The sequence below is a fragment of the Mercenaria mercenaria genome, chromosome 18, assembly GCF_021730395.1.
Source record: "Mercenaria mercenaria strain notata chromosome 18, MADL_Memer_1, whole genome shotgun sequence".
Taxonomy (NCBI): Eukaryota; Metazoa; Mollusca; class Bivalvia; order Venerida; family Veneridae; genus Mercenaria; species Mercenaria mercenaria.
Window position 1 is genome coordinate 61,302,378 of NC_069378.1, and position 27,255 is coordinate 61,329,632.

The 27,255-nt window shown below is 28.6% G+C and overlaps 1 protein-coding gene across 1 annotated transcript in view; it reads left to right on the top strand.

Moving 5' to 3' along the window:
• The first annotated feature begins 354 nt into the window (after nt 1–354).
• LOC123538670 (DBH-like monooxygenase protein 1) overlaps nt 355–27,255 on the top strand; it is a 36,399-nt gene continuing 9,498 nt past the window's right edge. The window contains exons 1-4 of the mRNA XM_045322955.2: nt 355–489; nt 1,289–1,393; nt 23,877–24,056; nt 25,721–25,887. Of these exons, the coding sequence (XP_045178890.2) occupies nt 447–489; nt 1,289–1,393; nt 23,877–24,056; nt 25,721–25,887 (495 nt within the window). The 5' untranslated portion in view covers nt 355–446. The remainder of the gene's footprint in view (nt 490–1,288; nt 1,394–23,876; nt 24,057–25,720; nt 25,888–27,255) is intronic.

Below are 27,255 nucleotides of genomic sequence, written 5' to 3' on the forward strand. Positions count from 1 at the left end.
AAAAAAAATATGACAAATTTCTTAAATTCAGATTTAAACTAGGCCTAGAAGAATGTATCAGAAATAGATTAACACTGAACTTCTGAAAAGATGATATAAAAATATTAAACTTAGAAATAAGAGTTTCAACCGAGGCGCCAGAAACGCAGCATCGACGTTCTCATTTTCTGTAAAAATTCAATGGTTCTTGAAACCGTTTTTAAATGTTAAATTTCAAAGTGGCTTTAGTGCAGATTTACAGGTGTGTATAAAATAAAGATTAAATATGACACGTGTTTTAAAAGTAATAAAGCCAAGCAAACTGTTATAATACGAATATGTTAAAAAGTTTAAAGATTATTCCATGTTAATATTATAGATTTGGACGGACAGTTTGTAGGGCGGACTCAGATGAAGACGGTCAAACTAACGGTGAAGAACTGGGTGATCCAAACTGCACTTGAAGCATGGGGTTAACACCTGAAAGAAGCATTGGAATTTCGCATCCAGGTAGGCTATCGGTCACAACCACTTAACTGAAGCTAACAAATCTGAAATTATTGTTGCCGATTGTGCTTTGTGAGATTGAATTTGTCAATCAGAATTTACTTTTATATCTTTATGAACGTTCTCCTAACGTTAAGTACTTCGTAAAACAGATGTGTAACTATGATAGTGTCCATATTTAGTGACACTGAATAGCAAAGAAACATATGGTACGCCATAATTGTCTTCTGATACTGATACAGCACTAGAATTATATGTTGTACCTATATCAGTATATGAAGTGCCTCTACCATATCAGCAGTTCATGTACATGTATATAATGCGCTTAAATACTCTAAACGAGGTGCTTTTATCAGTATGTGCGGTGGTTTTAACTTTATATGCGGTTCTTTCAAATGTATATGCGGTGGTTCAATTGATTGTGCGGTATATTTAACTTTATATGCAGTCGTTTAAACGGTTTGTACGGTGCTTTCAACTTTATGTGCGTAGCATGCTGTACTTTTAACTTTGTATACTATGTTTTTAACTTTATTCGGATATGACTGTATCCGGAGTGCTTTTATCTATATATACGGCAATTTTAACTTTAAATGTTGTACTTCTAAATTTTCATGCGATACTTTAAACTACGTGTACCGTTCTTTTAACCTCATATGATACGCTTTCTACTGTATACGTTGACTCCAGTGTGATTTAAATAAGCCCCGAGCTTTCGTAACAGTCGAGCTCAAATAAGCTTCATTCTATAAATAGTAACATGTATTGCCATACTATTACAGTTTGTCATTTCTATCGTCAGGTATCTGCGAACCATACGATAGCCCGGAGTGTTTGGAGATGAACGCTTTCCTAAATTGTTCTGCAACGGTGTTTCAATGCAATGCCCTTGACAACAATGATACAGGTGAGATTAAATGAGTCAATCTCTTCAAAAGGAACACAACGAACGACAATTAAATGAAAAGCACTTATGAAAATCTGAAAGTGTACCGTAAAGGAAGAAAAGACTTAGTTTTCGCTGTAAAGAAAAACAAAAAAACAAAAAACCTATGGAGGCATATTTCTGCATACGATAATTTTTATGAGAATTTTATGAACTTTCGAGAAAAAAAAAACAATATTTATTTATTTGAATTTAGAAGAACGTTTTCGTGAAAGTATTTTCTGGTTATCGAGACTTTATATCAAGTACGTGCCCAGTACTGCATAAAGATAACTCTGTAAAGACAACTTCTGTACTCATGAAACGAAAACCTTTTCATGATTTTCGTGAAAACAACGTTTTGTTGCCATATTTCTGTAAACACTTTAGCAGATAATTTTCGAGTAAAGTTTTACGGTTTTCCTGAAAATAAACAATCTTTCATGTAATCTTTTTAAATTTTTCGCGATATTCTTTTTCTTTCTTCAAAGTTTATAAGACTTTCGTGATATTTTCAAGATTGTACGCAGAAAAAAAAACTTGTTTTCAAAATGATTCATTTTTCAGGAAAACCGGCATGGTTTCAAAAAATATCTTAATCATTTATTTATTATTGCATGCAGGAGTTGGCACAATCGTGATTTTTTTACTTAGAACAAGAGTTTCTTTTCATGAAAGGTTTTTAAATTTTCACGAAAACTATACGAATTTTCACGAAAACTATCTGCTTAAGAGGATGCAGAAATATGTCACCATAAACCCCTCCCCAAATTCTGAAGATACTTCAAAGCTTTTATATTCAGTTTTTCGGCGACGCCGTCTAAATTCGGTTTCGTTACCTATGCCACGTGAATTCAGTTTGCAAATCAAACTACTTGATAACGCATTATAGATAATTTATCAAAATGGAAGATTTATGCAACACTCTGCCTGATTGGACGAGAGTGTCAATTTCTTTCACTCTGTTAATTGCGCTACGCTGAGTGAAATGTAGACAAAGCGTTTATCCTAAACGACGCTGTTCACAATTTTAAAGCTAACTTTGGCTCAGTATATTTAGCAAGAAAATTGATATATCTCAAAATGATAAGTAAGTTTAATAAATATGATAAAAACCTGTTCAAATACCAACATATATCAAATTAAAGAAAGAGCTGAATACGGTCTGCGTATCACATGAATAAGGGTGTGATAAGAGTCTTTTATGTAGAGAAGTGCTTTTTAAAAGATTTTCCTTGTTACAATTGTCGTCTGTATATGAAAAGGTTTCTTGCTTTTGTGACTTATTAAGATTGAATATTAAAATGAGTACTTGTTTGCTTTGATATATTTGTTATAAATTATTTAACTGATTTATTATATATGAATATTTTTCTTTAGTATGGTATGCAAATATTGAACTCAGTTGAAATCTGTTTTATTATATATATGCTATATAATGACTGTATCTCATTACAGTTTATCTATGTGATATGGCTACGGTCAAACTTTGCTTATGAAACAGAAATATTGAAATAATTACAATTGTATGTTTTGCTTGACCTTCACTTTTTTATAGGTGTGACGTCATTGTCCAAAGATTCATGAATAGCGAATATGCTATTTGTTAAAGCTGGATCAGTTGGCCTATTTTAGAAATAAATAAAAATAATAAATAAAAAAATCCTTTAATTGATTTTTTCTCATGTATTCTAATCAAACTTGATTTGTAGTATCTTTATTAGGCCCGAGTAGTTAGAAACATGATGTTTTTGAGCCCTATTTAACCTAATTTAACGTTCAATCCTCGGTCCGAACCAACTAATGTCGGACAATTTAAAATCCACAGGTTTCAACCCAGTAAAAACCAACTAAAAAGTTTTAAAGTTAAATTTAAACACATATAATATAAATGAGTTTAATGAGTTTACAAAATAAAATATATTGTTTGAAAGAAAGAAAATTTACTGATAATATAAATCCTCACTATGTTACAGCAAAAAACGGGAAAAGAATGATAATGGCCACCTGTTCGTCTTGTGGAAAAATGAAATCAAAGTTTGTTAAAAGTACTATCACAGCAGGTAATTTAGATATTCATAAAGCAATGTTACCTTTATTACCTAAGAAAGGTTTAACACTCCCAGGATATAATTATTGTGGACCAGGAAATCCTTTAGATAACGGACCTCCTGTCAACGAACTGGATGCAGTATGTATGGACCATGACTTTTGCTATGATAGTGGTGTAAAAAAGGGTACATGCGACAAAAAAATGCTTTCCAACTTAAATAAAACTAAATCAAAAACATTTGGAGAAAAGATTGCAAAACATTTAGTTGTAAAACCTGTAATTAAAACGAAATACAAACTTGGGTTGGGACAAAAATCAAAAAACGGGAAAAGGGGGTAGAGCAAACTTTTACTACCCTCGAAATAAATTGGAGCGATGAATTAGCAGAAGAATTACACAAACCAATTAAAAGAAAATTTAGGAAACGAAGAGTGATAGTTAATGATATTGATGATACTTGGTCAGCTGATTTAGTTGACATGCAAGCCTTTTAAAAATACCATAAAGGAGTAAAGTACTTGTTAACCGTTATTGATATATTTAGTAAATATGCTTGGGTTATTCCATTAAAGAATAAAACTGGAGAATCTGTTACAGAAGCATTTGAAAAAATAGTTTCAGAAGATAAAATTCAGGGACGAAAGTCCCCGAAGACTGCAAGGATTCCAACAAATTTATGGGTGGATGAAGGAAAAGAATTTTATAATAAAAAGTTTGAATCATTTTTGAATAAAAATAAAATTAACATGTACCATACATTTAATGAAGGCAAAGCTGTAGTAATTGAAAGATTCAATAGAACTTTAAAAAGAATAATGTGGAAATATTTTACAGCAAATAATACTTATACTTTTTTAGATAATTTGCAGGATATGGTTGATAAATATAACAAAACAAAACATTCTAGTATAAAAATGACACCAACCGAAGCCAGTAAAAACTTAAATAAAGGTACGGTTTACTTTAATTTATACGGGGGATTAAAGACACCAAAAGAAAAAAGAAAAATTTAAAAATTTGGGCGATCGGTTCGTTTTAAGAAAAACTTAAAAAAAATTTAAAAAAGGATAACACCAAACGGGACAGGGGAAATATTTAAATTAAATAAAATTAAAAATACAAATCCCAGAACTTACACATTAAAGTTTTAAAATAAAGGAAAAAATTAAAGGGTTCTTTTTATGAAAAAGAATTTTTTTCCCTACTACACAAGGTTTTAAAATAAAAAGTTTTTAAGACGAGACATAAAAAAAACAAGCTTTAGAAAAAAGGAAAGGTTAAATGAAAAATTTAATGGGGGGGTTTTCCCGTTGGGTAAATTTGGAAAAAAATTTAAAGGGTTGAAAAATATTAATTTTTAATTTAAATATAAATGAGTAAAAAAAAATTTTTTTTCCCAAATAAGGGAAATGGGAAAAAATAGACCCAAAAAATTTACCCTTTAAAACAAAAACTAGCTGCGCTACAGAAAAAGTTATAAATTTTGTGGAAAATTTAAGGGGACCGGATTTTATATTACAGCGGGTTTGTTTTGGTTTTTTCAGCCTGCATTAGCACTTGTTCCAGCTTTTCCAAAAATTCAAGCATTTGCGGGTTTGCGGTTCCATCGGGAATTACCATTTACAAACCAGACAAAAATTTGACGACAAAAATTATTTTAAAAAAAACATCACCCACAAAATAAAACAACTTAAAACCCAAAGAAAGGATTGAATTTGGGTTTAAAGGCCCCCTAAGATCCGGGAAAAAAAATAAAAAAAAAAAAAAGGGTTTTATTCAAGATATTTTCAATTTTAAATTAAAATCAGGAAAAAAAAAAAAACCTATTCAACACCTTTTTAAAAATGCATATGAAGGAATTTAAACTTAAGGGAAATAAAAAAGAAAAAAAAGAAAAAGGGATTTGTTTTAAATTTAATTTAAATTTTAAAGTTTTTTTCTAAAAGAAATTTTAAAAAAATGAGAAAAATTTTTCATTTTAAAGGGAAATATTGTTTAAGGAAAAAAATTTACTTTTTTTTAATTATTAAAGAATAAATCCAATTTTTTAATAAAATTTCCCCAAACCCAAATTCACAAAATGGCAAATGTTATGGATCCACGTAAACCCCAAAGGTTCCGGTTCGCAAGTTATAATTCTTTTAAAACCCTTTTTGGAATTTTGCTGCTCAAAAACCCTTTCCAAATTTTTATTTCCTTTTCACTAATAATTTTAAACGCATAAAAAAAATGTTATTTCTGCAAAACGTTTGATGGTATTTCTGTCCTTAAACGTTTTATTTAACAACATTTAACGTTTTAAACAAAACAACTAAGGGCAAGGGTGTTAAAAGACCCCGAGGGGGGGCGGGGTTTTTACAATCTTTTTTTAAACTGATCATATTATAAAACCATAGGGAAAAAAACCCCAAAATTGATGGATTTTTTTTATGTTAAAAACCGCCCCCAAAAATATTTTTTTTAAAAACTTCAAAAAAAAAAACGAAGGAAGAAAAAAAAGGGGTTTTTTAAAGTTTAAATTAAAAAACTACACAAATTACCGAAAAAAGGGTTTAAACAGAATGTCTCAAGAAGGTAAAAAAAATTTTTAAACAGTTGATAACAATTAAAAAAAAGGGACAAAAAATCTTATTCAAAAATAAGATAATAAAAACCAAATTCTAAAACCAATAAAATTTTTGGGGTGCTTTTTTAAAAAAAGTTTTTTTTTTCTTAAGTATATTATATATAGAGGGGTTAAATAAAAAGGGAAGATAAAAATGTATGCCAAAATTATCTACCCACTTTGGGAAAGAAAAATGAATCCAGACAAAAATTCATATAAAAAATTCAAAAAAGAAAAAAAGGTTTTTAAAATCAAAACTTAATAAATATTTTGGTGAATATAAAATCCATTCTTTTGATAAATTCCCAAAAATTTAGATCCTTATCTTTTAAAAAATAATTTTTTTTGAATGGGCCCGGGGTTTTGGTCTATTAACTGAAAAAAAAAAAAATCCCTGAAAGATTATGTATTGCCCAACCAAATAATATTCAAAAACAACCAAAAAAAGGGGAAAATGGAACCGACTGTGTTACAATGAAAAAAAAAACATATAAAAGCAATTATGCAGCGTCTAAAGACCTTGGTATTTTTTGGGGTTAAAACAATTTTCCGAAAAGGGGGAAAACCCGATTAAAAAATTGGGGAAAATTTTCAAAAACTAAGGGAAAAAAGAAAAAAAATTTAAATTTTTTTGTTCTTCTTAAAGAAAATTTAAAAAATTATTTATTTTATTTTTTTTTTTTAATTTATTTTTAATTTTTTTTTTTGTTAACAAATTTTTATTTTCTAAATAAATATATAATGGAAATTGAGAGATCTAAAAAAACAAAAATTATAAAAATTTGAATTAAAATTACATATAAAACAAGATCCAAAGAACCCAATTATTTTTAAACTATAAACGCCCTTTTATGAAATACAAAATTCTGAATTTAAAAAATTTTAAAAAAATTTATAAAAAAAAACTTTTGTTTTAAAAATAATTTTGAAAAAATGGAAAAAAAATAAATTAGATATAAAAATCACTTTTTTTTCCAATAAAAAGGTTTTAGAAATTTTTAAAATACAAATGAAATAAAAAACTTTTTTTACGTCAACTTTTGATGAAATAAATAAATAAATTGGAAATTTGGATTTCTGAAGGAATGGCGGGAGAATAGATTTCATTTGATCCCTTATATAAATAGATATAAAAATAGTTTTTGGTGCTTAAAGGGGTTTTTAAAAAATTTCCCAAAAACCCATTACAAACCAAATAAAGGTTTAATAAAAAAAAAATTTGATTTTAAGGGGGGGTTTTGGGGGGGTTTGCATTTGGGCCTTTTAAATTTTTCCGGAAACAAAAAACTTTCTGAAGATTTTCAAATTATAAAAAAAAAAAATAAAAAACGATCTTGATTATACTGGAAAAATTTTTCCCCGGGACTTTAAAAAAATTTTACCAAAAATTGAATTTTAAATGATATATCTTTTAATATTTTTGGGGGTTTATAAAAACCCTACGGGAATTTATCCATTTTTACATACAAAATATCGATACGAAAAACAGTGACATTTTGCAAATTTATAATGATAAAATAACTGATGATACTGAAAAGGGGGGTTTAAACCCCACTTAGCCCCTTTTTTTGTTTGGAAAAAAGACTTTAAAGTTTAATTTGTTAAACAAAAAAAAAACAGGCAAATAAAAAACACTTCTGAAAAAGCGTCTCAACTTTTTAAACTAAGAAAGAAAAATTAAAAATAACTTTTCCCAAAAATTTTTTAACTATAAGGGGACCCAATTTTGTAAAAATCCAAAAGGGAAGTAAAGAAAATTTTAAAAATTATCAAAAAGGGTTTTTGGCAAAATTTTTGTTTTTATGCTGATTTTAAAAATAACTAAAAAATTTTTTAACTGCTTTCCCAAATAAACTGAACCCTCTTTTTTAACTGAACCATATCAAAACATATAATTGTGGTTAGGGTTTTAAAAATTTTGTTTGTTGTTTGTAACATTACCCAAAACCCAAACCCAGATTTATAGGGGTCCAACGCAGTTTATAATTTTTATTAAAAAATTTGTTTGAGGAAGAGGAAATTGTAAAGTTTTTATTTAAAAAAAATTTTTAAAACAAAGTTTTGAAAAAGCCCTAAAAAAGATAAAGGGTGAATTTAAAAAAAAAAAAAAGTTTTGTAGTCTGTAAAAAAGGAATATATAGAAGGTAAAGGGGCCAGACGGAAAAAAACAAATTTTTCCAAAAGGACCAAAGGCCGGGAAATCTTTGTAATAAAACGGGAAAAATTTCCAAAAGGAAAGGTGCCCTCAAATTTAAATTTTAAATTTTGACTAACACGAAAAATTTCCGGTTATTTTTCAAAATTTTAAGGGGTTATGACAGTAAATTTTTATTAGGGCAGCAAATGGGAAAAATTCAAAAAAAAATTTAAATGTTATTCCAAACCAATAAAAAGATATATGGCTTTATGATTTCCGACTTGGTCTTTATTGATTTTTTTCCCGTTTATTTTCTCAATCTTTTGGATAACCTAAAAAAAAATATTCCAGAATTTAAGTCCTTTCAACTAAATTTTAAATTTGTAAAAGTTTTGGGAATTATTAAAGAAAAAAGGGTTTTTACCCTTTGGTTTTCCCATGGATTCTTTTAAAAAAATTAAAGAAAAAAAATTTTCCCTTCTAAAGAAGATTTTTATTAAATTTTAAAAATGAAACACACATATCTGACAATGAATAAAAACATGCAAAAAAATATTTGGAAAAAATTTTAAAATTAAAAAAAAAGGGAGAATATCATATCTATTTTTAAAAACTGACGGGGTTATTTTAGCTGTTGTACAAAAATTTTTAAAAAAACCTATTTTTGGGAGTACTACAAATTAGATCCTGTCTTTTTTTTAATAGCCCGGGTTCCCCGGGGGATGAAATTTTAAAAATTATTTGGTTTAAAAAATTTTTTTAAAATTAAGGGAATGTATCTTTTTTTAAAAAAGGCTGAAGGAGAAAAAATTTATTTTTTCAAACGAACAGTAAAGAAAAACAAAAAATTTTATGGAAAATTATGATCCAAAAAAAAAAAAATACTTTAGGTACCGGGACACCAAAAACCCGGGTTAGGGTTGGGTCATGGGTAAACCCCTTTTACCCTCTGGAAACTTTAAATTTATAGCCGAAAAAAAATTAAAATTTTTAAAATTGAAAAAAGGAAAACTAATTTTATAGTTAAGGGATCGGGAAATCCAAAAAGAATTACAAAAAACAACCCAAAAACGATTTCCTTTTAGCTCCCTAAAAAAAATTTAAAAACCCCAACGAATGGCTTGGGGGGACATAGAAAAAAATATTAAAAAAATTTGAAAAGAAAAAAGAAATTTAAAAAAAATTTTCCCCAAATTTAATGAAAAAAAAAAATTATGTGGGGTTCATTAAAAAATCAAAACAATATAAAAAATTAGGGGAAAAATAAAAAAAAAACCCACAAAATTTATCTTTGACGAAGGCCCTTTGGGTTTAAAAAAGTATATTGTTTTAATACCAAAAAAGATCTAAAGCAAAAAAGCATTTGAAAAGGACTTTTTTAAGTTAATGCCCAAACTCTGTATTCGGAAAAACCCGGGGAAAGGGGGGGGAAATTACGCAAGAGGGTTAATATTAAAAAAATCATGTTGAAAACCTTTTTAAAATATGGGCCAAAACCCTTTTCTTTTGTTAGCCAACAATTTAACAAAATTTGTTTGGTATTCATAAAATTAAAAGGGAAATTTTGTTTTTTAAAAAACCCTTTTGGTTTTTGGGGGAATTGCTTTCTGATTTATCAAAAATTTTAATGTAGTTTTTGGATTATAATTTTTTATGAAAAAGTACGGGGAATTTTTAAAGTTTTTCCATGCAGGGGATTCTTTAGGTATAAAATTTAAAACCCCAAAGAGAAATAGGAATTAGGAAAAAAGTTTTTTTTGATATAATGTTTAGAAAACCCAACTAAAAATTTTTTATTTCGACAAAAAAAAAAATAATAAAAAATTTTAAAAGATAAGTCCCGGGCTTTTCCCAAATTGGGAATTTGGGGGATTAAGAATAAAATGTATTCATATTTTTAAAAAATAAAAAGAAAATTTGTTAAAAAAGGGAAAAGGGAATTAAAAACTTGTTTTTAAAAAAACCAAATTTCAAAAAATTACAAAGATATTTTGGGTTTTAAATTTTTAAACCCCAACTAATCACCCCTTTTTAAAGTTTTTCGTTCTGATAAACACAATGTTTCCAGTAGGGTTAAAAATAAAACATTTTTTTATCATTTTATACAAAAAAAGATATATTTTTGGGAAGGGGGGTTTTTGAAAATTAAAGGCCTATTTAAAAAAATTTTAAAATTAAATTTTCTTAAAAAAACTCTTAAATTAATTTTAAAATTTATAGAACCAAAAAAATGTTAATAAAATTTTCAAAAACTTTTTTAAAGAATTATATAAAAAAAACATCATTTTTTTAAAATTTTAAATTGGGCTTAATTAAAAAAAATAGTTCTTTTTTTCTTTTTTTTTTACATTTAACTTTAAAGAATTACTTTTTCTTTTTTTTTTATTTGTAATTTATTTCCCCTTTTCCTTTTTTCAAATTTTAATTGCATCAACAAGAAAATTAAATGAAATTTAAATTTAAAAATTTTTAAAATTTTACCTTTTTGGAACTAAACCAGGACTAGCATTTAGTTTTCCATTGAAAAACCCACTCCCGGTTTCTTGAGTAAAAAACATGTTAAAAAAAACCAATTTAGGTTTTTTTCCCCTTTTAAATTTGCGGAGCTTCCAGCTCTCGGGAGGACGTCCACTTTCTATTTTTTTTTTTTGTATTTTTTTTTCTTTTTTATTTACTTTTTCAAAAGTTTATTAAAATACCCATTTAAAATTTAAACCAGTTAAAAAATAAAAAACAGAATTTAAATTTTAAATTTTTAACAAAAAATTTGTTTTCATCAAAAAAAGTGCTAGTCACCCCAAATATGTAGAATCTGATGTAATTTTCCGCAAAAGGAAAATTTTACTTTGAAGATGTGAAAATCGTCATAAGGATGAATTTTCAAACTTGCCCCTTGATAGTAAATTTTATTTTTTTTTTTAACATAGTTTAGGGGTTTTGCCCCAAATCCAATGTCAAAGGCCTGGGCTATTTAAAATTTTATTAAAAGGTAAATACACTAAGAAAAGAATCAAAACCAGCATTCCCCCATCTAAATTTTAAAATGTATATGGGCTTTTAAAAAATTAAACCAAAAAAAACCCCGACCCCCGAAAAAAATCTTAATTTTAAAATTATTAAATTCCGGTTTTTTTTCGACTAAAAACAAATTTTTTAAAAATATTTTGGGTACAGCTATTTTTTTTTTTGGTTTTTTCGTTTAAAATTTTTAAAAACAACGATTTTTCCCAGATCCTAACTAAAAATGCATTTAAATAGTTCAACCGTTATTTTCATAGGTTAAAGGGACCGGGCCCCAAGGGCAAAATACTTTTCATTTTATGTATTCTGTGACTTTTTTTTAAACCGGGATCTTTTTTCAAAAAAAACTGTTATATTAAAAAAGAAAACTTCATGTTTATTTTTTTCTATTTTTTTTTCCAATTCTTCTTTTTTTTTTTTATTTTTCTTTTTAATTTGAAAAATTTATTTCACTAAATCATAAAGTGGGTTTTTTTTGTAGCATCTTAAAAGAAATAAAACTACAACAACCCCCTTTGTTCTAGCTTTTGGGTTTTTCTTTTTTTGGAAAACCCTTTCTTATTTTTGGAATTTTCCCTTGGGGGTTTAATAGTAAAAATTTTTTGAGTTTGGGCAGAATTTTTCTCCTTTTAGTGATTTCAACACAGAGTAAAGATAAATTTTTATTTTTTTTTTAATTATTTTATATTCGCTGATTATTTTTCTAACATTTCTGTAATTTGTACTTAATTCCGCGTTTTTAAATTTGGGGCCCGGGGTTTCAACAACTAATCAATTCCAAAGGGTTGTTTCCCTTAAAAAATTTTTAGCTATCATTAAGGGGGTTTAAATTGGTTCAGAAAAAGTAGTAATTAACTCTCCTTTTTTAACTGATTTTTAAACTACAAAGTCCAGTTCATTTTAAATTTTTTTAAAACTTTAGCTTTAAAAATTAAATTAAATTATCCTGAAATTTTTTTTTGTAATATTACTTAAGTCTGCTTTTACTTTAAATTATGAGGGGTGTAAAACATACTAACCCAAAACTCGAATTTTTTTTAAAAAGGCATTATTTTAGAATTGAGCTCTTTTTTAAGGTTATCAAATTTTCGTGTCAGGTTATCACCTCTTGGTGAAACTGCCTTTTTTCCAAATTTAGAAATTTTTAAACTGCAAGGGTTTTTTGGGAAATTTTTTTCTAAAAAAATCTGTTGCTTATTTTAAAATTTCAGTATTTTTTTATTTTTTCTGCTTTGATTTTTAACTGATACCTATTTTGGGGGCTTTTTTTCACTTCATAATCGTCTCTTTTTGTTTTTTCATGTTTAACATACTGCCCTTTTGTTCTTTTAGTTGAAACCAAAGAACTAAACAATTTTTTGCTTTTAAAAAACTTTTTTTTATTTGCTCCTCTTTGTGCAGATTTCCTCTAAGTTTTTTTTAAGGGGGTTAAATTAAAATTTCCATTTCTTTTTCAATTTTTTGGGGGGAAATTTTACTTTGTTTTTTCTTTTTAAAAAATTTTTTTTAATTCTTCAATATTTTTTTCTTGTGCTTTAGTGTCCCCCTTTTAAAACTTTTAAATCTTCAGATTATAGTCTTTTATTAACTTTTAAATTTTTTAAAAAATAAATCGTTTCTTTAAAAGCATCGTTTGGGGTTTTTGGATCTCCTAGGTTTTTAAGGTTATTACCTCCCAATCAAAGCTCTTTTCATTGGGATTATTCAAGTTTTTTATTTTTGTGAAGATACGATTTTCCCTTTCCTTTTTTAATTTTTTGAATTGGGTTTTTTTAGCAAATCACTTAAACAATATCAAATTTTAAATTTACTTTTTACTGTCAGGTTCACTTTTTTGTTCTATATTTTTAAAAACCCCCCTTATATTTACCAGTAAAGTTTTTTTTAAAAAACCCCTTTCCCTTTGGGGGGTCAAATATAAAAAAATCAATTTTTGATTTGTTTAAAAGCAAAAGAATTTGGGTTAAAAATTTTTTTCTTTACAAATATATCATTTTTCGTTTTTCCTGGACTTTTCAAATAAAAAATTAAAGGAAAAAGTTTTTAAAGGGTATCTTTTGGTGGGGGTTTTTTTAGAAGAATGACTTATAGTGTTTTATAGTAAAACTGACTTAAAAAACAACAACAGTTTTTTTTGACGTCCTTGGGGGGGAAAATTTTTGTTATTTCATTTTGAACTTTTTTTCTTCCCCTACAAAATCATCAAAAATTTCTACTTTTTGTTTTTTGGGGTTCAAATTTTCACAAAGGGGGAATTTGGGTTTTTAATCAGCCGAAATATTCCCAAGGGATTTCATTGGATTTTTTTTATTTTTTTTTTGCAATTCCATTTAAAAGTTTAAAAATTAAAAAAAAACTTAATTTTTTTAATGTTCAAGTTTTAGCATAAGGTAAATTTTCAAATATTTTAAGAGGGTTTTTGAAGTATTGCATTAAAGATTTGTTTTTCCGTTTCCAAAAATCCAAATTTAAAATTCTAAAAAAATGAATTTTGGCAAAAAAGGTTAAAAAATTTAAAAGTTTTTCGATTTTCACTTTTTGTATCCCAAAAAATTTTCCCTTTATAAATTTTTAAAACCCTTTCTTACAATATCTTACATTTTTACATTTCTTCCTATTTTTCATTATCTTAGGTTTTTATATAAATGCAATCAAAAATTTAATTTAAAAAAGAAAAGAAAAAACTTAGTTTGGGCCAAAAGTGAAGCTCTTAGGGGAAAAATAATGAAGGAAAAAAAATTTAAAAAAGCTACAAAACGGGACTTTTATCTGAAAATTTTTTAAACCCAAAACGAAGGAATAGAAAGTCAAAAAGAACTTTAAATTTTCAATCAGTTTAAAAACTTACCCCGCAAAAAAACAACAAATTTGAGTAAATAGGTGATGAAATTAAAGTTAATTAAAAAACAAAAAATATTTAAGGTTTTCCACAGCATTTAAAAAACCAATTACATGGGCTCCCCGAAAACGGTGGGTTTTTTATATGGATAAGGACCCATGGGGGGTGAGACAAGAAATTCCAAAAATTTCCTGAAGAATCAGAAGAAAATCAAACAAAAATTTTCATTTGATCCGAGATATTAAATAAAAAAAAAAAAGATTTAGTAAATTTTTGGGTAAAAAAAAATAAAAACCCCCCAAGAAGGTTTGAATTTTTTTTACAGCAAACAAAGATCCAAAAGAAAAAAAGACTAGGGGAAGAAAAAGAAAATATCAAGAAAAAGGCATCAGAGGGATATAAAAAAAAATTGGGGTAATGATTCGGTTTTTAAAACTAGAAAGAAAAAACCAAAAAAAGGTTTTGATCGGGAAACCAAAAAAAATTTAAATTTTAGCCAAATCGGAAAAATTTTTTAAAAAAAAAAAGAAAAATACTCAAAGATACTCTTACTCAAGGGAAAAATTGGGAAAAGGGAAAAAATATTATAACCCCAAAAAAGTTTTTACCAAATGGAAATATGGTAATATAAAAAATTAACTTTTTTAAAAACTTTATGGGCAAAACAAATTTTAAATTTTAAAAGGAAACAAAGAAAACCCGGGAAAAAAAAATTAATACTGAAGTAGAGAATGATTTTTTTGATTTTTTTAAAAAAAATAACAATAAAAAAAAAACATTCAATTAATTCCCAAAAAAAATTTAAAAAGTTTAAAAGAAAAGTCAGGGTTTTCCTATCAATAAAAGTCTATGAATTTAAAAAAATAATTAAGGGGGCAAAGGTTTTGGGAAAGTTTGTCCGGTTTAAACCAAAAGAATTGGGGAATGAGTTGGAGTTAATTTGTTGGGTTTAATTAAGGGTTTAAATAATAATGAAAAAACTAAAAAATAAGGATTACATAATTGATAAACTATTTTAAAAAAGAATTCATCTTACCAAAAGAAAAATGAAAAGTTTTATAAAAATTATTTTTCTTTAATTTAGATTTTAATTTTTAAAAATTTAAAAATTTTGTTTTTTTAAAAAATAAATGGAACCCAAAAAAAAGTATTAAAATTTTTGAAACATTTAAAAATAATAACAAAAATTTCCCGAGTGATTTTTAAAAATCCCAAATTTTTGTTCTTTAATTTTAGTAAAAAAAAACTTATTTGTTTGGGGGGGTAGTATTTAAAACTATGACCACTTGGCATAAAATTTTGTGATGAAATTATAATTTAAAAAAATTCGTTTTTTAATAATGGTAAGGGTTTGGGAAAAAGACATATTTACAAATTGGGTTTTTAAGTTACACAGATATTAATAATTAAATTTTGGAAAAAATTTTAATTTAATAATGGGGGTTATGAATTTGAATTTAAATCAGACCTTTTTTGCCGCAGGGGACAGGGGGGCCAGGGCCACTCCCAAAAGTTTGGAATTTGATTTAAGAGTTTTTTAAGTTTGATTTCAATTAAAATAATTTTTTTTGGGTTTAGAAAAATCCAAAATTTTTATACTTTTCTTTGGGTTTGGGGGAGAAAAAATTTTTAAAAAAAAACGAATGGGGAAACTACAAAACCAAATATAAAATAATCCGGGAAACAAATTTTCATTTTAGGGGGGATTTTTTGTAATTCACTTTTTATGGGAAAATTTTTGTGATATATTTAACTGTTTAAATAAATGCAGATTTTAAAAAGAGCTTATTCCCTTTAAAAAAAAAAACCCCAAGAGTTGGGTTTTGGTTTAAATATTAAAAAATTCAATTAGAATATAATTTAAAATTTTTTGGTAGAATAAGGAATATTAAAGAGGGGTTTAAACAATTTTAAAATAATTTTAAAAGGGAAAATTTAATTTAAAAGGGAAAAAAAAACTTTTTTAAAAAAAATTTTAAAAAAAATAAATTTTTTTTTGATTAAAGTACAAAAAAGTTTTTGATAAAAATAAAGGAATAATTTATTTTGGTTTTGCTCACCAGGAAAAAAAATCATACAAAGGAAAGGGATCTTTTAAAACCCTTAAAAAAAAGAAATTGCTTTCAAATTCAGTCCCTCTTCAATTAGCACAGCTGGAAAAAAAAACTCTGGAAAAAAGCGGAAAAAAACCGCACTAGAAAGTGGGGAAAAAAAAAGGTTGGGAAAAAATTTAAAAAATTTTGCGTAAATTTAAAAAAAATTTTAAAAATTTTAAAAAAAAACCCCGCCCCCCGGCAAATTGGTAATTTTTTTGCAAGGGGAATTTCAAGAAAAGAAAAAACAGTAAAAATAATAATAAAAAAAATAAGGAGGAGGAGGATTTTTCTATGAGAATAAATAGGAAAATTTTCCAAACTGGGGCACGGAAATAAATTTAAAAGATTGATTTTAAAAATAAAGTTTTAAAATTTTAAAAAAAACTAAAAATTTTTAAATTTTTTAAAAAAAACAAATTTTTACTTAATAAAATAAAATAATAATAATTAAAATACATGTTTAGAAAAAAAACAAAAAAGGGGAAACTTTTAAAATATGAATTTTTAAATCCTTTCAATTTTAAAACAGATTTAAACGTCCCTTTGGGAAATAAATTTTTGCAACAAAAAAAAAAAGGATATTTTATTTCAAAATGATTTGGAACTCAATTTATTTGGGTTTTAAAGCTTATTTTGAAGGAAGTTTTAAAGTAAATAAGCTTTTCTAAAGGGAAAATTAGGGTGGGGGAGATCAAATTTCTTTAATTAAAATCAGCCTTTTGGTCTATTTAGTGGGAAAAAAAAATGAAAAAAAAGTTTTTATGATTTTTAAAAATTTTTAAGGGGTTTTTAAGTAAAGAGTTTTGGGTTTAATTTTTTGGGGGCTTTTTAAAAAAAACTGGAAAAAATGAATTTATCTATTTTGAACTACTGGGTTTTGAGAGCCGTTTTTTGGTCAAGCTGGATTTTAATTTTGGGGGTTGGGTTTTTAAAAGAAAGGTATTAACGAAGGTGGGAATGAGGGAAAAAGCTTTAAATTTCCTTAAATAACATTCATTTTTTCAGGGTTAGAAAATAAAAATTTTTCCTCCAATTCCCTTTTAAATAACAGCCAAAAACTTTTTAAAGGATGAGATAATTAATTTTTTTGAGCTGGGGGGAGACCCAGGTAGGGTAATTGGGAAAAAAATTAATTTTATGGGGTTTCCCCGTTTTTTTTTTTAATAATTTTGGGCTTAATTTTATTTTTGAAAGAATACAAAAGCAAAATGGCAAAAACCTTTGGAACTGTGAGCAAAACAACGATAACAACAGATTAAAAAAAAACTTTTAGAAAAACCCGGGTGGTTTTAAAAAAAAAACCCCCCAAAATGTATTTGTTTTTTTTTACAACGACCTTAAAAGTTTAATTTCACAAAAAAGAATCCCATTTTTTAGATAAATTTTAAAATTGATTTCAGCAGATATAGTCTTGCTTTTAGGCTCTTTCGTCTTGAATTTGGTAATGGTGGTTTTTTTATCCAAAAAAACCGAAAACACAAGTAACAAGAATAATGATGATGTAATAAAATTTTTTATTAAACAAAATAATAAACTAATGGGAATCTTTTTAAAAAAAATCAAACCCTTTAAAAGTTTATTTGGGTTTGTTCATTTTTCTTTTTAAAATAAAAAGGGAAATAACCACAGGGGGGAAACCCCCAAGCAATTACATTTAAAAATTAAATTAATACACTTCCCGCTTTAAAAAATCGTATTTACGCCCAAATTTTATTATATGAGGAAAAAGTTTTAAAAAAAACTATTGGAAATGAAATTTTTATTTTTTAAATAAAATTAAAAAATAAAAAAATATAAAATGACATCAAATTTTTTAATATAAAATTTTTAAACCCAAAAAGATACAAAAAAAAAAATTTTGCACAAGCTTATTAAAAAAATTCCACAACTTTTAGATTAAAAAAAATGAAAAATTACATGGAAACTTCCCTTTACCATTAACAAAAACACAAATTAATCAAATTTAAAAAAACGGGGTTTCAAATAAGAGGATTTGAAATTAAAAATTTCCAAAAACAAAATGAATGTCCGCAAGGTCAAAATGGTGGATTTTTAGGACTTTGGCTTTTTTTTTTGGAAAAACCCCTTTTTCCAAGGCCCGCGAAAATAGGTTCCAAAAATATTAGCCCTCTAGGCTTTGGACCCTTCCGGGGCTAGCCAGTACTGGGGTTTGAAAATACTTGGAAATGGATGAAATTTTAGTAGCTAATGATAAGAGAAAAAATGATTTCACCATAAACTACACCAATCAAAAAAAGCAACTAGTAGGGGGTCTGGAGTGATTAATTAACCCCAAAAAAAAAAAAAACAGAGGGGGTTTCCCCGGGGAGCGGCTGGGTTTGTCAGGAATACCTTTGATTAATCTTTGGGTTTAAATGGTAAAGGGGGCATTTGGGCAGGGTTTGGGAAATTTTAAAAATTCCCCCGGGGAAACCCAAAAGGGTTTGGGGTACAGATTGATTCTAAAAGAAGACCCCTTTCAGACGAAATTTCCCATAGGGAAAAAAAAAAAATAAAAATTATAACCCCAAAAATTCTAAATTTTTAAAATTTAACAATGGTAAAACAATTAAAAATTAAAAATTTAGGGGTGTTTTTTGTAGAAATAATTTATTAAAATTTTTTAAAATCAGAAGCAAAGGCGGGTGGGGAAAATCAATTTAAAATGGGCTCTGTTGGGGCGGGGAAACATTGGGTTTTTTACTTAAATAATATGTACTTTGTTTTTATTTTGGGCTTCCTCCGCCGAAAAAAAGTAATTAAAAAACCCGGGGGGTTTAAATATAACAGCATCAATATCAAAACAAAACAAGTAACCCCTTGTGGTTTATTGTTTAAATTTTCATTAAAAAAGTTACAAGATAAAATACCGTTTTATGATTTATTTTATAAAATTCTAAAAAAAATTAACAAACAAAGGAAAAAAATTTAACAAAAATTTTAAATTTTTTTAATAAAATGAGTTAAAAAAATTTTAAAATTATTAAAATTTTTTTTAAAAAAAAAAAAGCGTAATATTTTTTAAAAATAACAAAAATTTTCATACACGTTATATTCCCATACTACTCCCCCAAAAGCGTATACGGAATGACGTGCGTTACCCTGTAACGGGTTTCATAAATAAAGAAGATATTAAAAAAAAAAAAAGAACCCGGAATGAGTGCGTTTACAGTGTTTAAAATTACTATAAATAAAAGTGAACATTGTACATGGAAGTTCCACTAATTTAAAAATAATTGAAAAGGAAGTGATGGCGGTTAAAAGTGTAAACGTTACTTTTAGATTTAAAAGGAAAAATTTTTTCTTGGAAAAACCTTTTAAAAGATTTCTACTGTTGGGAAAGGGTGTTTTTTTACCCCAAATTTAACTTGTAAATTTTTCCCTTTGATTAAAATTTTTATTTTTGATTAAAATTTCCCGGGTTTAAAGCCAAATTCAAAAAATTCCCTTTTGTTTTTCAATTAATTTATAAAATAAGCCCGGTTTCGAAAAGGAAAGGGAAACTGTGTAATGTAAATCTCTGGATGAAAAAAAAAGTCCCAAAATTACAACCCTTTGGGGAAACTTTATCTTAAATTTTTAATAATAAAACCAATCGATGTGTACAAAAACAATATTTTCCCTTTTTTTTTTAAAAACGCTTGTCTAAATTTTTTAAGGGGGGGGGGGGTTTCATAAATTTGTCTTTGCTTGAAATATCCCCATTAAAAATTTTTTAAAACCTCCTCTTGTCCGAAGATTTGTAATTCTTCTTTTTGCTTTCTTTTAAAGTTTCTCCTTTTTTTGTCGCTTTGGGTTGGGTTACAGGGTTTTAACCAATTTTTGGAATCCTTTTTAAATGAATGTTTTTATCCATTCGTGGGATACAAAATCTTCTTTTTAATTATCTTTTACATGGGTTTTTTTTTTTCCCTCAAAAACTTTTAACCCGGGTTTCCGTTGTATTTTTTTCCCTAAAAAGAAACACAATCTAAGAATTACATAATATAAGCAGGTAAAAATAAATTAAGAAACCAAAAAAAAATTTTAAAATTAGTGAATGAGATCCCTCAAAGATCCGCTTTAAAACTTGAAAAATATGGCGAAATGGTTTTTTAAAAGTCCCTTTTAAATTTTAAACGTTTTCCCCTTTTTTGTTCACGTTGTATGTATTATAAGTCAGCAAAAAAAAATGGTTTTGGTGGGTTTAATTTGATTTGGTTTGGTTGCAAAATACGACCATTTTTCAGAAAATATCACGTAAATCCACACATAAATCCCCACATAAATCCCATATAACATTTTCAGATAATACGATAAAACGAAAGTGAAGGAAATATGTCAGTTATTTATAAGCTTTATAAAGGTCCGAAAATAATAAAAAAGTAAAGTAAATATATCAGTTATTTATAGCCGGGTTTTCCGAAAATACGTGAAAACGAAAGTAAAGTTAAAACCTGCGGATTTTAAATTGTCCGGCGTTAGTTGGTTCGGACCGGGGATTGAACGTTAAATTAGGTTAAATAGGGCTCAAAAACATCATGTTTCTAACTACTGGCCCGCAGCCAACTTTGTTCAGCTGGGACATTTGACCCCTTTGCTGTAATTATTCGTCTAAGGATAAACGAAACAAAATTGCAACCCTACGAAACCTTTGTGAAAAATTAAAAGAGAACCATTTAAATTAATAAAGTGCGGTGTTTAGTTTTGCAATTTGAAAAATGTTACATGAAAGATGAATGTTAGATGAAAAATTCATAAACTTCTTTCCTTATTACAATTCGCCGACCATCATTTTTAAAGATATTTCTTGTTAAATATATTTTTGTATAAACTATTCTGTGTGTATATAACATTCAAGATTCCCTAGTGCTCTGTACTGCCATCCATTTTCAATAATAATCAAACATTCACATTTAAAAGCAAATATGGTTACCACTCTTACGCTAAATGTTCTTTAATAAAAGTAAAGAATCGTCAAATTTTTAACGACTTAAAAATATAAGTGACACGCTATAACTGAAATTAAGTAAACATGGCAAATGTAAACAAAGAAATCCGGATTTATATTGCAAAGAAAGTAGGGGAGCACTGCCGCTGTTGTACTACAATGTATTTGTTTTGGGTTATCAGTTCACAATAATGCCGTTCATTCAGTTTTCATTCATTTATAAATTTTAGCTCTTTTTTTCTTGAATAAAATAATCAGTATACTACAACTATTTTTTACAACGTCTTTTATCATTTAATTGTCGTATATTAAGATTAATATCCTTGTTCGAACGAAAGGATTCTACAATGCATAATTGGATTTGATTAAACTCTCTTTCTTTTCAACACTATTACATAACAGTTCGACCTTGTGTTTGGTTGTTTTAAACAAGCGGACCTTATGCCACCCACCCGGTGTCGAAGTCCCGGGAAGAATATAATGTTTGAACTGTCTGCCTATCAGTCCGTCCGTCCGTCACACTTTCCGTGTACTCAGCTTCTCCTACAGTTCCCATCCAATTAAAATAAAACTTGGCATACATCATCATCTTGAAGGGATCATGAGCATATTTTTGGGACACATATATCTGGTTATTATTTTTGGAGATACGGCCCTGTTTTGTACTTTGAATACTACAACTGCAACAGAGCATTTCATATACTCAACGTCTACAAACTACATCCAAATGAAATGGAACTTGGTATACAACATCAGTACAAAATGGGCATGCTCATATTATAGAGACTTCCATTTCGGATTATTTTTTCTGGCATAAAGTCACCGTTAGAATAGCAGACTTAACTAAGTAATAACTTAAGTTTTTTCGTGAAATTTGGGCCAGGTTCTTTACTCAGTAAATATTTACGCAAGAACTCTGATAACGATGTGAATTCTAAATTTGTATTGATTCTTCCTACTGTCATACGATTCATGAAATAAGGGTAAAAATCGTAAAACAAATGTCCTGAAAGAAAGAGAAAAGACTATATAAAGACAGAAGAAAGTGAAAAACATATATTACAACGCAAAAACCATAAAACAATAAAAATATCTCTCACTTATAGTAAGTGGAGTAACATATCTTTTATGACCCGCCTTGAAACAACACTGGCCGGATATTGTTTACCCCTAAGCAATACAAATGTATTGTAATACACAATAAAAGTCAAAGGGTAATTTTAAGATATTTGTTACAATATAGTCAAATAATAGATATCGCAAGTTTTTAAAACGAATGATTAAACAATGTACCAAAACAAAAACATGCATTAATTTAAGAATACAGAATAATATAAACAAAGAAGGTTCGGAAAGAAGCAGAATTATCAGTTCATCAAGGCTATCTTTCAAATTAAAGTTTGGTCATATTATGAATAATAGAAAATGATTTTTCTTTTCTTTTTTTTTTGTTTTTTTTTTTCTTTTTTTTTTTTCTTTTTTTTTTTGTTTTTTTTTTGTTTAAAAATTATTAAAAAATCCCATATGAAGAAAAAAAGATGACCGCGTCGGAGATCGGACCCGGACCGCCACGGCAATAAAAAAGTCTCCAGATCGCAAAAAATAATTCTGGAAAGTAATAAATTATTCATCGTTATATTTCTTAAGAATGTGTTGAAACTCAATTACTGACAGACTATATTTTACGGAAACACATGAGAATTAGTTGCTTTAAGTACATTTTGAGATGAAAATTAAAAGCATTTGTATATTTAATTGCGAATTGAAGACTAAATCCTCCATAGCGTTATTTTAAACGACAGCGGATCTAAGTTTCGGCGTTTCTGAGTTCAACAATTAATTTGTTTTAGATCTAAATTCTCTAATTACGATCTTTTTTGTCAGTGTGAAGTTGCCTACAATTTATAGGCTTTGAGCTATAACAATTTATACCGCCAAAGTCAGACTGGCAGACGACAATATTTTCCGTAACAGCTCCCGAGTACTTACGGATAACGGCGGAAAATGCCGAATTTTTTAAGAAATGTTCACTGTACACACTAAAATGCAAAAAGGACCAAACAAACCATTATAAAATTCAAAACAAATTACACAAAACGAAAATTGGATAATTTTACTACATTTTTAGGGGTATCAAATTTTTGATTTTTTTGCGGAAATTATCTCATTTTATCTGTTATATTTGAAAAAGTCAGTTTTTTGATCCGTTTCCTACAGAGTCTATATGAACTGAGGTGGGTCTATTTAAAGTCAAAAAGGACCAACCAAATATTAAAATATTTTTATAAAAAAATATTCACAATATCCGGAACAAATTAAACTTTAATTTGTGGGGTATCGAATTTTTGATTTCCAAATAGAACTTTTTCTATTGAAGTTTAAGTATTTTTTTCCTTCTTTGTTTATATAGGCAAATTTATCGATTTTCCAAAAGACCGATGTTACTAAAAGTTGGTAATGATGATTGTGGACTTCTTTTATTATTCTATCAAGCATTTCCAGGAGACATGTGTCATAAACTGGATGGCATCTCTCTTGCTAAGATTAGAGTCTACGAGAAAATAAATGCTTTAAATCATTTAACATACCTGTTGTCATTTTTCCGGATCCAGTTTTTTTCAGGTTATCGGGAAAAATGACGTAACCACATGACTTCCGGTTTAAAATATACATATGTGGCGGCCTTAATAATTCTCAGAAACTAGAAGTTAAAAAAATTCAACAAGATTTGCGTTATCTGTCCGCATTATAGTTCCTCTCTTCTATTATGCTTTTTGATTTCAGATACATTTCCCTTCAACGTAAGCCTTACAACATCCTCTGTTCCGGTTGAAGAGATGACGTACATGTGCCAGGTTTTAGACCTTCCATCTGACAAGGACTATCATTTAGTAGCCAGCGAACCTTTAATTGACAATATTAATGTTATGCATCATGCACTTATCTACGGTTGTTCTGACTATGGTATGAAAAATGTATTTTTCCTGATTCCGTATTGAAACATCTGGACTATTGTTTTTATGGCATGACTGATCGATATGCCCAAGCCATAGTGTCACGTTTTGGCCGCGCCGCTGTGCCCCGTTTCTGACAACCACGTTTAGAAAATTTCAACTGGGTGCCGCGATGTGCCAAGTTGTCGCCACGCGCTAGCCATGTGATAGCCACGCTGTTGCCTCGTCGTTCCGTTGTGACACGATTGAGAATATCAAAGTTGGGTTATGCCTTGCTGCCACCACGCATTCGCCTCGTTGTCGCCACGTTGTTCTACGCTGTGTTTCGTTATGCCTCGCTGCCGCCACGCAGCAACACCACGTGCAGCTAAAACTCGTCTCGCATTGGCTGGCTGACTGACCTAAATTATAAATGTAGCTGTACTGGCGGCCATAACGTGACACTATTACCGAAGCAATATCAACCGTCTGGACGCGCTATGTTCACATTCTGTTACGTTTTTATTACGTTGTACCCAGTTTTCGCCAGGTTGTTGCCGAGTTGAAGGCAGCGAAGTTTGAACATGTCCGAAGTTAAAATTTCCAGTTCATGTTTTGTTACGTTTTATCATGTTTCAGCCAAGTTGGTCTACGTTGGCTCACGTTGTAACCACGTTTCCCAACGTAGCTATACGTGGCGGCCAAAACGTAACACTATGACTGGGCATTAGTAACGTTGCTAGTCAATAGTCTGCACATCAACCTGCGGCTCAATAATCTTTTTTTCGGACAAATAACCAGGCGACAAATCATTTCGTTTTAAAGTGGGTTCTGTGTTTGACTTTTGGGCAATATGAAGTGTACAATGTATACTTCTATACAATTTCACACCTGCGACACGTGCAGTGTTTTCGAGTCTTATTGGCGTCGCATTATTGCATGTCGTTTTCGACATTGTTATTTTTTCTTGTCATTATTCTCAAAGTGTTATAATGCGTAGAATGTCATTGCATTCTTCTCATAATGTCACTGTTTAACAAAATTGGCTAGCCTGCTGGCCGAAAATTTACAGTAAATAGCAAACTATCACACAAGAGAAGAGATGCATGGAACTTTATGCAATTTATGTGTGCAGTCTCAACTGTATCACATTACATGTGCTGCTTGTTTTAGGCTGAACACCACTAAATCCAGCTCTTCTTTATTTCATATAAAATCCACTTACTTCATAACGGTTTTTCGACATTTTCTAGCATATCAGATTTTCAGAGACTTATATTCCCATAAAGAACTAGATCGCTACTTTACAGAAACAAAAAAGAAAAGGGGGTGTTTACTTTTATATAAGAAAACTACAGTTCGGTAAATACAACCCGCTGAATTTACTACTTTTCGCTTCTTTCAATTTCTCTTTTTCGATACATTAAATTCTTACGCCGCCATTTTTACCCAGCAAGCGATAGGAACATGCCGATTTCAATAGAAAGCAAAGTGATACATACTGAAAACACGGTAGGGTAAAAGTAAGCACGTTGCTGTCGAGAAAATGCACTATGAAAGGAAAAAAGATTAGTACTATTTATATTTGGACTACTTGTGACTAGACCAGCGGAGGCTTACATTCTATTTGATAGTGATCAGCCTTTTATTCAGAAGAACATTGTTAGCCTTTAAATAAATTGATTTTTCTTTCAGCAAAGATCGAGCCAAGTCACCTTTCGCCGTATCAGTGCTTTATGAACACGATTAATGGTTGTAATGAGCTAATAGCTATCTGGACAGTAGGGTCCATGGGAATATGCTACCATGAAAACGCTGGGTTTAGAATTGGAAAGACCGGGTACAAGAAGGCAGTGATAGAGGTAATGCATGCAACGTATTGTCGACTAACAGTTTTCATAATGAATTGCATTCTTATATATCTTACTATAAAAAGTGACAGACTTGCATAAAATAGAATCCTGTAACCCGGGCCAACAACCGAAAACGTGCAATAACCGGTTATTGGACCGCTGTAATAAGTGACGTCATATTTGGCGTCATTTTCATTGTGTCGATCATTAACGCCGAGGTGTTAAATGATCAAATGAATTAAATAACAAGCATTTATGTTTGTAATGAACAACCAAGTAAACGACAATGACGTATCTTACGTGGGTTTTAGCCCAAGCCTGTTTTGGCACTTGGGCTATCTAGGTTAAGTATCGCTCATAACCAGAAAAGGAACATGACTGCCGTTTAATAACTGTATAGTATATCAACAGTTGCGGCTTTTAGAATGCAATGTTTGGAGTGTGGTTTAAGTGCGGTTTATATAATAAATTGCAAAGCGTAAAAACCTGTCAACAGCCACCAGAAGGCAATGTTTGAGATGTAAGAGGTTTTTTTTCTACTGGAAACTGTTTGCTTACTTGTCATCGATTCGGCAATATAAGGGATACTGAAAATTATTGTCTAACAATCATTTACACAAACACCGCCGGACTGTCCAGTGAAGCATTTAGCTAACAATTGTTGCCTTTTAGATTTGGTCAATGTAAGGGTTTATCGACCTGGGCAACTTGTTATCGACCTCATTTCTTAAAAGACAACAATAGTATAGTATTGACTGGTCATTAAGTTATATTGAAACAGTCTACTTACCACATTATTGACAAATTCAGCATCTCTTTAAGTAAAAATCCTTCAGACAAAATGTCTTTTGTTAAATCACCATGGAGAACATTCACCTTGCGCGGTGATCGAACTTACAACCCCTAGTTTCATAGTCTTAAAAAAATTGAAAGGCGAGTTTCAGCGAGCCTATCAGTTGATTTCGTCACGGAGCTACTAACGAAGTAAAGCCATCTACTGGATAATTATTATGTTTTATTGTGTATTTTAGACATTTGAATGCGCTTACCAATAGTCAAACGAAGCGCGGGAAATTTAACCCCTGTTAACCGAAAACATAGAGTTTCTGTTTAGTTTAATCATATAATATAGCGTAACGTTATGTAATTTTAGTCAATTAATTTTCCTAAAATATATTATAAGGAACAAATCACAAGCATCAAGGTATTTGATTGTATCCAGTTTTACGTAGAAAGTAAAAAATATTATTACATGAATAAACTAGCCTTACACAAAGCTTGGAAATTATTATGCTACGTTGCTCTAGTGTATTGATGCTGTAGCCGTAATAGTTACAGAACAATATAATTGAGCCGCACCATGAGAAAACCAACATA